The following is a 12,481-nucleotide window of genomic DNA, read 5'->3' as shown; positions in this document are numbered from 1 at the left end:
ATGGGAATAAAATGTGATCTCAGTGATTTAGAGCATGGCATGATTGTTGATGCCAGATGGGCTGGTTTTAATTATCGGATATAATGGTTAATTATGATCTGATGGAAGCCTCGAAGACATGCTGGTGTTATGGATGTCGCCATCTTTGATATTTTATTCATTTTTTTTCTCCCATTTTCTCCCCAATTTGGAATGCCTCATTTCCAATGTGCTCTAAGTCCTCGTGGTGGCATAGTGACTTGCCTCAATCCGGGTGGCGGAGGACGAATCTCAGTTGCCTCCACGTCTGAGACTGTCAATCTGCGCATCTTATCACGCGGAGACATGGCGCATGTGGAGGCTTCACGCTATTCTCTGCAGCATCCACGCACAACTCACCACGCGCCCCACCGAGAACCACATTATAGTGACCATGAGGAGGTTACACCATGTGACTCTACCCTCCCTAGCAACCGGGCCAATTTGGCTGCTTAGGAGACCTGGCTGGAGGCCATTTTTGATATTTACTTTAGTCACTGTCACTATGGTTACAGTTGCTGTGACTTTGGTTGTTCGTTCATACAGACAGTATTCAGAATCAAAATAAGCTTTATTGCCAAGTATGCTTACACATACAAGGAATTTTTCTTGGTGACAGAAGTTTACAGTACACAAACAATACAAAAACAAGACAGATAGTAAAAAAATTTTTTGAATAAAAAAAAAGCGAATAGAAAATAAGTACATACAGAAATGCACAATAATAATAAAAAAAATAATAAAATAATAATAATATTATATATATATACATACATACATACATAAACACACACACACACAGGCGGCCAAAAGTTTGGAATAATGTACAGATTTAACTGTTTTGGAAGGAAATTGGTACTTTAATTCACCAAAGTGGCATTCAACTGATCACAAAGTATAGTCAGGACATTACTGATGTAAAAAAACAGCACCATCACTATTTGAAATAAGTCATTTTTCATCAAATCTAGACAGGCCACATTTCCAGCAGTCATCACTCCAACACCTTACCCTTGAGTAATCATGCTAAATTGCTAATTTGGTACTAGAAAATCACTTGCCATTATATCAAACACAGTTGAAAGCTATTTGGTTCATTAAATGAAGCTTAACATTGTCTTTGTGTTTGTTTTTGAGTTGCCACAGTATGCAATAGACTGGCATGTCTTAAGGTCAATATTAGGTCAAAAATCGCAAAAAAGAAACAGCTTTCTCTAGAAACTCGTCAGTCAATCATTGCATTGGAGGAATGAAGGCTATACAATGCTTGAAATTGCCAAACTGAAGATTTCATGCAAAGGTGTACACTACAGTCTTCAAAGACAAAGGACAACTGACTCTAACAAGGACAGAAAGAGATGTGGAAGGCCAGATGTACAACTAAACAAGAGGATAAGTACATCAGAGTCTCTAGTTTGAGAAATAGATGCCTCACATGTCCTCAGCTGACAGCTTCATTGAATTCTACCCGCTCAACACCAGCTTCATGTACAACAGTAAAGAGAAGACTCAGGGGTGCAGGCCTTATGGGAAGAATTGCAAAGAAAAAGCCACTTTTGAAACAGAAAAGCAAAAAGAAAAAGTTAGAGTGGGCAAAGAAACACAGACATTGGACAATAGATAATTGGAAAAGAGTGTTATGGATCTTAACCCCATTGAGCTCGTGTGGGATCAGCTAGACTGTAAGGTGTGTGAGAAGTGCCCGACAAGACAGCCACATCTATGGCAAGTGCTACAGGAAGTGTGGGGTGAAATGGCATCCGAGTATTTGGACAAACTGACAGCTAGAATGCCAAGGATCTGCAAAGCTGTCATTGCTGCACGTGGAGGATTTTTTTGATGAGAACACTTTAAGTAGTTTAAGAAGTTCTGAACATTTTTTTTCAAATTGTAATAGTAATTTTTCATGTTATTAATGTCCTGACTATACATTGTGATCAGTTGAATGCCACTTTGGTGAATAAAAGTACCAATTTCTTTCCACAAGACAAAATCTGTACATTACTCCAAACTTTTGACCGCCAGTGTATACGTATGTACAAAAACAAATCTGTTACATACAGATAGTCTAAGGTAATGTAATGGTAGAATATGTTGGATAAATATAAATTGACTAAGCTGTGTATTGCACATAATTCTTGATCAATGGGGCAGTTTTAACTGTTCATGAGATGGATAGCCTGAGGGGGGGAAAAAAACTGTTCTTGTACCTGACGGATCTGGTGCTCTGTTGCGCCGGCCAGAAGGCAACAGTTTAAAGAAGTAGTGGGCTGAGTGAGTGGGGGCCAGAGTGATTTTGCCACTTGATTTTGTACAGTTCTTGAAAGGGAGGGCAGGGGGCAACCAATAATCCGCTCAGCATTTCGAACTGTGCTTTATAATTTTCTGATGTCAGATTTCATAGCTGAACCAAATCAGACAGTTATTGAAGTACAGAGGACAGACTCAATGACTGCTGAGAAGAACTGTATCAGCAGCACCTGTGGCAGGTTGAACTTCCTCAACTGGCGAAGGAAGTACAACCTCTGCTGGGCCTTTTTCACAATGGAGTCAATGTGGGTCTCCCACTTCGGGTCCTGTAAGATGGTAGAGCCCAGGAACCTGAATGACTCCACTACTGCCACAGTGCTGTTCAGAATGGTGAGCGGGTCAATGTTGGGATGTTCCTCCTAAAGTCCACTATCATCTCCACTGTTTTGAACATATTCAGCTCCAGGTTGTTTTGACTGCACCAGACAGCCAGCTGTTCAACCTCCCTTCTGTATGCAGACTCATCGTCATCCTGGATGAGGCCCATGACAGTAGTGCCATCTGCATACTTTAGGAGCTTGACAGAGGGGTCCTTGGCAGTGCAGTCATTTGTGTACAGGAAGAAGAGTAGTGGGGAGAGCACAAATCCCTGGGGGGCACCAGTGCTGATCGTACAGGTGCTGGAAGTGAATTTCCCCAGTCTCACTAACTGCTGCCTATCTGTCAGAAAGCTGGTGATCCACTGACAGATAGAGGTGGGAACATAGAGTTGGTTTAATTTAGTCTGGAGAATAGCTGGGATGATGGTGTTGAAAGCTGAACTGAAGTCGACAAAAAGGATCCTTGCATATGTCCCTGATCTGTCCAGATGTTGCAGGATATGATGCAATCCCATGTTGACTGCATCATCCACAGACCTGTTTGCTCAATAAGCAAATTGAAGGGGATCCAGAAAGGGTCCAGTGATGTCCTTCAGGTGGGACAACACCAGTCTCTCAAATGACTTCATGACCACAGACATCAGAGCGACGAGTCTGTAGTCATTAAGTCCTGTGATTTTGGGTTTCTTTGGGACAGTGATGATGGTGAAGCATTTGAAGCAGAAGGGAACTTCACAGTGCTCCAGTGATCTGTTGAATATCTGTGTGAAGACTGGGGTCAGCTGGTCAGCACAGGATTTTAGACAAGTGGGTGAAACACCGTCTGGCCCTGTGCTTTCCTTGTCTTTTGTTTCCAGACAATCCTGCACACATCCACTTCACAGATCTTAAGTGCAGGTTGAGTAGCAGGAGGGTGGAGGAGGGTGGTTGCAGGAGGTGTTGATGTTTGTGTGAGGTGAAAGTCAGAGTGGGTGTGGGGTGTAAGACTGGGCTTTTCAAATCTACAGTAAAGCACATTCAGGTGCCCGTTGTTGATTCCCTACAGTGTTGGGGGATGGTGTCTTGTAGTTAGTAATGTCTTTCATGCCTCACCACACTGATGCAGGGTCGTTAGCTGAAAACGTACAAGATTTTATCTCCACTTCTATAAGCATCCTTTTTGGCCTGACGAAGCTGCCCGAGATTTGCTGTACACCATGTTTTATCATTGTTGAACATTAAATAAGTTCTAGTAGGAATGCACATATCCTCACAGAAACTGATATATGATGTCACAGTATCTGTGAGCTCGTCCAGATTGGTGTCTGCAGCTTCAAAAACACTCCAATCAGTGCAGTCAAAACAGGTTTGTAGTTCCTGATCTGCTTCATTAGTCCATAACTTTACAGTCCTTATTACAGGTTTAGCTGATTTAAGTTTCTGCCTGTAGGTCGGAAGATGAACCAGACAGTGATCAAGCCACTACTGTAAGCTGTTGTATGAACGGGACATTTCAAGACTCAAACCTGTAAATAAATACGGTTGTCAATCCCAAACACTGACTGTGTGAACAGAGCCTAAAAGATCAAAGACATCTGATTTTGCCCAATACCAAAGATTCCTGAAATTTCTATCAGATGGACAATGTGTCTAGTATGCACTGCGCTTCATACAGAACAGGTGGAACAGTGTCATACTGTGTGTTGTATACAGCGGAGCGTTACCTTCCTGTGCAGTGCTGAAGGGGAGGGATGTGACTGTCTGTGGTTCTGGATATGCAGGTGGAGACAGTGAGGGTCGGTCCGGGCTGCTGACACTGCCCACCTCACTGCTGTACGTCTGCGCACTCTCAGAGCTTGAGCTTGGCTTGGACGAACACTCACTATCTGGCTGCTTTTTCTGAAAGTCTTCAATAAGATAAAATAAATTAACAGTCAAAGTGATTCAAGATACACTTATGAAAGAATAATCGAAGTGTTTTGATCAGGGGCACAATCGTGTGATAAATCACTCCTTTGTGGCCTCATAAAAATAAACAGTTCACCTGAAATCATTTACTCACTCTTATGCCGTCTCACACTTTTATGACTTTATTCTGCGGAACACAAAGATATTTTGAAGAATATATGAGGTCATCCGAGTTTGAGACAGCTTAAGGGCATCAATGATGATGATCATTTATGGGTGAACCATACCTTTAATGAAGGTTAAAAACAGGAACTCCACTAGAATAACAAAAGGCATTCTGTTCGAAGCATCACGATTGCAGTGAGATTAATATTCAGGAATATTTGGGGAAACCTGTGTGCTTATTTTTGTTTGGGGTCATGAAATAATCAGAGACCCTCCCCTCAATCCGAACACAAGTGGTCACAGGAGACACGTTAATAAACATGTTAACAGAAATGTGTCTCGGCTGTGTAAATATACACACCATCTCTTCAGGAATCACAGCAGTCTATGGCCTTGAGCTGATTCCATTAAACACAATGATCTTGAAGACAGATACATGCTGGATATACAGTATGTTCCAACAGCACATCTAAAGAGTCAATCACATTGTTTTAGCCATTAAAAGTTTGACTTTTGAGACTTTAGAACTGAACACTTACCAGCAAAACATTTGGAGCACAAGTTCATGGTCTTACTGGATCTAAAACAAAAAAACAGATTGATTTATTAATTAGCATAAATAATCCATTAAAATGAAGAATGTCAGTAGATTTATATCCCTCTGCATGGAGTCCACTACAGTGGTCAGATCTTTAAAAGCCATTTTAACTAGGGATGGGAATCAAGAGGAATTTAACGATTCCAGTTCTGATTCCTCTCAATGATTCTTTCAGTACTTTCTAGGAAGAATTATTTGAAAATGAGAAACACAATCCTTATTTCATCTACTGCCCTCCGCAGCCTGTTGACAAATAATGAGATCATTACCGATTTCAGCGGAGCAGATACAGCAAATCAGAAATAAACTTAATACAATAATTCTTGTAAAAGGAGGGTTTGAATACTTTAGTGGCATAAATGCAATACAATAATTGATCCATACTACATATACAGTATTTTAAAAAGTTCTAAACAAATAAGAACTGTGACAACACACTATTCATTCATGTATTCTTTTATAAAATTCCACTTATTACAAAAAACTGGTGTACACATTGTCATATGAATAAGCAGTCAGTAACTGCACTGCTTGATTAAAGTCTCACAGGTCTGAAAAACAACATTAAAGAAACAGTAACAGTTCCAGAGACAGTTTAGACTGTTATATAGACTTCAACATTTCTTATTTAATCTTATGTGCATCAGTATAAGATTAAAGGGTTAGTTCATCCCCCCAAAAATAAAGTTCTATCGATTTGCTTCAGAAGACATTAATTGATCGACTGGAGTCACGTGAATTACTTTTATGCTGCCTAAATGTGCCTTTTGTACCGTCAAACAGCCAGCAACCTGATGGCACCCATTTACATGCATTGTATGGATAAACTGAGCTGAAATGTGCTTATAAAAATCTTCACTTCGGTTCTGCTGTCCGGAATTGGACGACACCGGTCGCACGGTGTGTTTTACACTGCGGAGTCAGTAGAGGGCAGCGCTGCTGCTGAAATGAGCTGCTGGAAACACTGTCACAGTATTTCAGTACGGTGTTCCATCCACATTGGTGGGAAATTGCTCATAAGTAAACCGCTAACGGAACCGAAAGTCACAAAACTCATATGATTCCGGTATTTAAATTTTTTTCTGAACAAGAACCGGTTCTTGGTTCCCAACCCTAAATTTGAACCACTCAGGATGTTCTGTAACATCAAAACTCTGAATCCTCCAGTAAGGTGATTAGTACTCTTGCAATCTATAAACAAGATGAACCTAAAATAAAACTTTGAAACAATTAGTAAGATGGACTAATACATTGCCTATCAATAACGATCGATTTAAAAACATAAATTTAATAACTACCACCCCTGGAGTCGCGAGTTCGAATCCAGGGTGTGCTGAGTGACTCCAGCCAAGTCTCCTAAGCAACCAAATTGGCCCGGTTGCTAGGGAGGGTAGAGTCACATGGGGTAACCTCCTCGTGGTCGCGATTAGTGGTTCTCGCTCTCAATGAGGTGCGTGGTAAGTTGTGCATGGATCGCGGAGAATAGCATGAGCCTCCACATGCTGTGAGTCTCTGCGGTGTCATGCACGATGAGCAACGTGATAAGATGCACGGACTGACGGTCTCAGAAGCGGAGGCAACTGAGACTTGTCCTCCGCCACCAAGATTGAGGTAACCGCGCCACCACGAGGACCTATTAAGTAGTGGGAATATGGCATTCCAAATTTGAGAAAAGAGGATAAAAAAAATAAATAAAATGTAATAACTACGTGCTATAGATAAATGGATTTGCTGGCAGAGAATCTATGAACATATTTAACTTTTTTTTTCAGCAGAGGCTCATGGCAAACTCCAGCAAAAATATAATCGAACAAAAAAACTTTGATAGTGAATGCAAAGCACTCCGGTTTCACTTTAATTTAACAATTGTGTAATGGCAAATGTTTCTGGTCAAAACGGGTTCATTCACGCATTGTTCATGACACAGAGGAGGAGACACATGTTTACTCTATTTCTGTGGAGTGACAAAATGATGAAATGAAATCTCAGGTTTTGCTTCATGAGAAATAAGGGTTTGTCGTTTTAAATCAAAGAGCATTACAATGATGTGTAAAAGTGGAGAAATTATAACAGAAATATTTTACTATTGCTTAATGTAATATTATATTATATAAATATAATAAAATGTATTTTGTATTATATTTTTTTCATTAAAAAAAACAACAAAAAAAACACAGAGTAAATGTAAAATTGACCAAAACTAAAGTTGACCGAAAAGAGAGACATATTTAATGTATTTAGAAATATTTTTATATTAAAAATATTTTGTCATTCATATAGTTTTAAAGCCTAAAAAGAAAATCATATATCCCTATTTTATTATTTGATTTATACATTTGAAGTTAAATATGTAAAAATTACTTCATAAAGGTGCATGAAGCACACATGCACCTTAAGAAATATGACAATTTCTGACAATTAATCATGAAATCCCAAAAAGAGACAATTAATCGTCATAGCCCTCAAACAGACAATTGTCATAATCGCAATTATTTCTTTGACAGTTAATCGCCAGCCAAATTTCATAATCGTGACAGCCCTAATCCTAAATTTGTTCAGCTTCTCACATTATACAGGACACTGGAATACTGGGATTGGGGAATGATTATATTCCTGATTTGAAGTAAAAAGAAACCTAAAATAAGTTTTTATTAGTGATTTAAAGGAATATTCCGGGTTCAATACAAGTTAATCTCAATCGACAGCATTTGTGGCATAATGTTGATTGCCACAAATTCAACTCGTCCCTCTTTTTCTTTAAAAAACAAAAAAATCTGGTTTACAGTGAGGCACTTACAATGGAAGTCAATGGGGCCCATTTTTGGAGGGTTTATAAGGCAGAAATGTGAAGCTTATAATTTTATAAAAGCACAAATTAATTCTTTTGTTAAAACTCATGTATTATTTGAGCTGTAAAATTGTTAAAATTGTCATTTTTACAGTTATTTTAGGGTTTGTTGACATTACATCATCATGGCAACGAAGCTGTACAATTGGCTATAACCACTTATATATACGAAACAACTGCGCAATTCTTTAACGTCACCACGTAATGACATCACTAGTGTTCCTGGTGTTGTGGTATAGACGATTTCAAGGACTGTTTGTTGGTGACGTCAATGTTCCATGAACATTTCCTGCTTGTCAAAAGTCTGTTTAGCAGAGACGGGCCACTTCTATTCAAATGAATGGGAAAAATTGGAATGCCCAACGGCAGACAACAGTCAACCCGCCTTTCAGGTAAAATAGCCAATCACCTTTTATATACAGAAATCGCCTGTCAATCAACTCGAGAACACACATGTGCATTAGCTATACAAGATGGTAAAACTGAGTTTTTAGCATAATCTGAGGTAAAGAAACAATTTATTATACCACTTGTGAGGGAACTACATGTCCTTCCCGTGGATGACCACCACCACCACCACCACCACCACCACCACGGCTCGCGTGATCCCAATGTCGAGCCTCATCACAGGTCTTTACAGGTCCAGGAACGGAGTGGGGAGGGTCCGATATAAGTTAGATGCATTGCTGGACCCGCACACCAGAACCCCGGCGTGAAAAGGATGTCTTTAAGACCAAGCCTATACAATATAGAGGGGGTCCAAAAGAATCTACGTAAAATCTTGAATTGCATAAGGCGCACCCTTGCATCTCTAGATGCAGACTTGATGTTTTTCAGAATCCTAGCCCACATTCCCTCCTCCAATACCAAGTTTAAATCTTTCTCCCATGATCTCTTGCGTGAAGTTAAAGCTCCGTCCCCCAGACTCTGAATTAGCAGGGAGTAATACACTGATGCCTCATGACCTTTTCCAAAAGCATTAATCACCCCTACCAGAGTATCTGCCGCTTTAGGGGTGTGTGTGCTACTCCCAAAAACAGTACAGAGCAAGTGGCACAGCTGTAAATACCTATAGAACTGAGACCTGGGAATCCCAAAATATTGAACCAAATTTTCAAAGGATCTCAACACTCCACTCTCATATATGTCACCGAGTGTATTAACCTCCCTCACAATCCACTCTGACCAGCAGAAAAGGGACTTAATACATCATTTTGGGTTCAGCCATATGCTCGAGGCAACATTTAAATAAATGTCCGAATTAAACACTCTGGTGCAAATGCGAGATAACGGGGTGTAACTTAACTTCTCTGATTAGTTTGATAGAAAGGCTTTGCAATGGCGAAATAGGGGCAAGAAATTCCTGTTCAATACAAAACCAGTGAGGGGCTCTCTCAGGTGGAAGCGACCAATGAGCCGAATGTCTGAGACCGAATGCATAATAATAAAACAAAATCTTGGGTAGGCCTAGCCCACCTTTGTCAATCGGCCTATGTAACTTATTAAAATGTAATCTAGGACGCTTAACATTCCAAATGAAGGACTTCGCTATGCTATCAAATTGCTTGAAATAAGAGAGGGGGACATCTACAGGGAGAGATTGTAGCAGGTAGTTGAATTTTGGAATACAATACATTTTTAATAACATTAACCTTCCCAATCATAGATAAATGTAATGAAGCCCACCTGCCCACATCGCTCGAAAATCTTTTTATTAAGGGGTCAAAATTAACTAACTAAATCAGACAAATTTGCTGGGAATAAAATGCCCAAATACTTAATGCCCTGTTTGGGCCACTGGAAGACGCCCGGCTGAAAAGCCATCGCTGAGCAGTATGCTGTCAGAGCCAAAACTTCGGATTTAGAACAACTGACTCTGTATCCTGAGAACTTAGAAAATGAATGAATAATTCTGTGGAGGCAAGGCATAGATCTAGTGGGGTCGGAGACGAATAGTAAAATATCATCTGCATAAAGCAAAAGCTTATGCGCCATACCTCCCGCCACCACCCCTGAACAATTATCTTCCTTTCTTATTGCGGCTGCTAATGGTTCCAGGGCAAGACAGAACAATAATGGGGAAAGAGGGCAACCCTGCCAGGTGCCCCTGTCCAGAGTAAAATAATCTGAAATTAATCCATTTGTTTGTACCACCGCTGCCGGGTGTCTATAAAGTAACTTAATACATCCAATAAAAGTATTCCCAAACCCGTATACTTCCAAAATCTTAAAAAGATTATCCCATTCTACCATATCAAATGCCTTTTCGACGTCAAGTGAGATGGCAGCGACCGGAGTCTGATCATTCGCCACTGACCACATAATATTAATGAAATGCCTAATGTTATCAGAAGAGCTACAGCCCCGAATAAACCCCACCTGATCTATATGTATAAGAAATGTCATAACTTAATTGGTTAGCCAGAATTTCTGACAATATTTTTACATCTAGCTGGATCAGGGAAATTGGATGGTAACTCTTACACTCGCTTGGATCTTTGTCCTTTTTAAGAATCAGACTGATCCGGGCTTGTGTCATGGTTGGCGGAAGCTTTCCATTCTTTAATGATTCCGTATAAACTTCTAACAAAAGTGGAGCCAATTCTGTAGCATAAGATCTAAAAAAAATTTGCGGCAAAGCCGTCTGGCCCTGGAGCCTTGCCTGTAGGCAAAGCCTTAATTACCTCACCAAGCTCTTCCAAGGTTATCTCAGAATCAATCTTTTTTTTTTACTCAGTCATCAGTTTAAGGAGTTCTAATGGTTCCACAATGTTTCTAATATCCTTATCAGTAGACGAAGACATGGAACTACAGAGATCAAGATAGAATTCTTTAAAAGCATTATTAATATCAATAGCTGAGGTAAATATTTTACCACCAGCAGATTTTATTGAGGGAATTGTAGAAAAAGACTCTCTCTGCTTTATATATCTAGCCAAAAGCTTCCCTGCATTGTCCCCCAACTTAAAATATGACTGTCTTGCCCTGAATAGCCAAAACTCCACCTTCGGCAACAAAATAGTATTATATATGTATTTCAATTGGGTCAATTCTCTGAGGCCATCAGATGACATTCAGCGCTTCAGCTCTGCCTTTGCATTTTTAATATTCCCTTACGAGTTCTCGTGCTTTGGATTTTTTGGTGAATGAGGCATACTGTATGATCCGACCCCTAAGAACCTGCCAAGCCAACGCCCACAGAGGATACTGAGGACCAGTTGGTCTCCATATAAACATTGATTTCAGCCTTTAACATTTGTTGGAATTCAGGATTTTGCAAAAGGGATACATTAAAGCGCCAGCTACATGATTTCTTTTTCTCCGTATGTGGCAACATCTCTAATCTCACCAGGGTGTGATCTGAGACTAAAATGTTTCCAATTGAGCAATCAACAGCAAATTAAATGAAGGACTTAGATATAAAAAATAATCTATTCTAGAATAAATCTTATGGACTGATGAAAAGAATGTATAGTCCCTACCAGATGGGTTCAAAAGTCTCCAAATATCTGTAAGACCAAGATTTTTACACATCCAGGGGTCTTACACACTTTTGCTTCACTGTGATCAAGGACTGAGTCCATCAATAGATTAAAGTCTCCTCCCAATATTATATCATGAGGGATGCCAGCGGCTTGCAATATCCCTTCAAGATCTATAAAAAAGCCCTGATCATCAGCGTTAGATGCGTAAATATTAGCCAAAATCAACCTTTGCCCCTGAATTTCTGCTAAAACAATAATGACTCTTCCTAATTTATCTTTAATCTGTTTGAGACATTTGAATTGTAGATGCTTACTTATCAGTATAATGACTCCCCTGCTCTTACTTGAGCCAGCACTAAAGAAAACATGTCCACCCCATAGCTTCCCAAATTTTTCAGCTTCCTGCGGGGAAAGATGTGTTTCTTAAAGAAACATTATATCATATTTCTAACGTTTAAGAAAATAGATAACCTTCCTTCTTTTTATGGGGTGCCCCAACCCATTCACATTCCACGTGGAGAGAGACAATCCACTTATTAACATCTGACATTTTGACATATTAGAAAAAAAATAGATTGTGTAAAAAATAAAAATTATAAAGACCACATTCCAACATTAGTGCAACAATCAAAGCCCAAACTTCTACCCGAACCAAACAAACACAAAAAAGAAAAATGTGCGCTTTAACCCCTCGCAAGACAGCACCAAATGGCGTCCATCCCTCTAAACTCAAACAGTCCATGTACGCCTACGAGACAACTTTGCTGTCAGATTGCTAAAGTCCGGTGTTTCTATATACATTTTGTGAGACAGAATTACACAACAAAAGATAATCTATAAAACAAACTCC

The 12,481-nt window shown here is 39.7% G+C and overlaps 1 protein-coding gene across 1 annotated transcript in view; it reads right to left on the bottom strand.

Annotated features, from left to right (window-relative positions):
• Positions 1-12,481, bottom strand: part of LOC127415871 (AN1-type zinc finger protein 3-like) — a 36,257-nt gene that overhangs the window by 13,905 nt on the left and 9,871 nt on the right. Inside the window, exons 2-3 of the mRNA XM_051654883.1 lie at positions 5,240-5,280; positions 4,352-4,534 (exon numbers count right to left, since the gene is read on the bottom strand). Of these exons, the coding sequence (XP_051510843.1) occupies positions 4,352-4,534; positions 5,240-5,280 (224 nt within the window). The remainder of the gene's footprint in view (positions 1-4,351; positions 4,535-5,239; positions 5,281-12,481) is intronic.

Source organism: Myxocyprinus asiaticus, chromosome 25, assembly GCF_019703515.2.
Source record: "Myxocyprinus asiaticus isolate MX2 ecotype Aquarium Trade chromosome 25, UBuf_Myxa_2, whole genome shotgun sequence".
Lineage (NCBI taxonomy): Eukaryota > Metazoa > Chordata > Actinopteri > Cypriniformes > Catostomidae > Myxocyprinus > Myxocyprinus asiaticus.
This window is presented reverse-complemented; position numbering and strand designations above follow the sequence as displayed.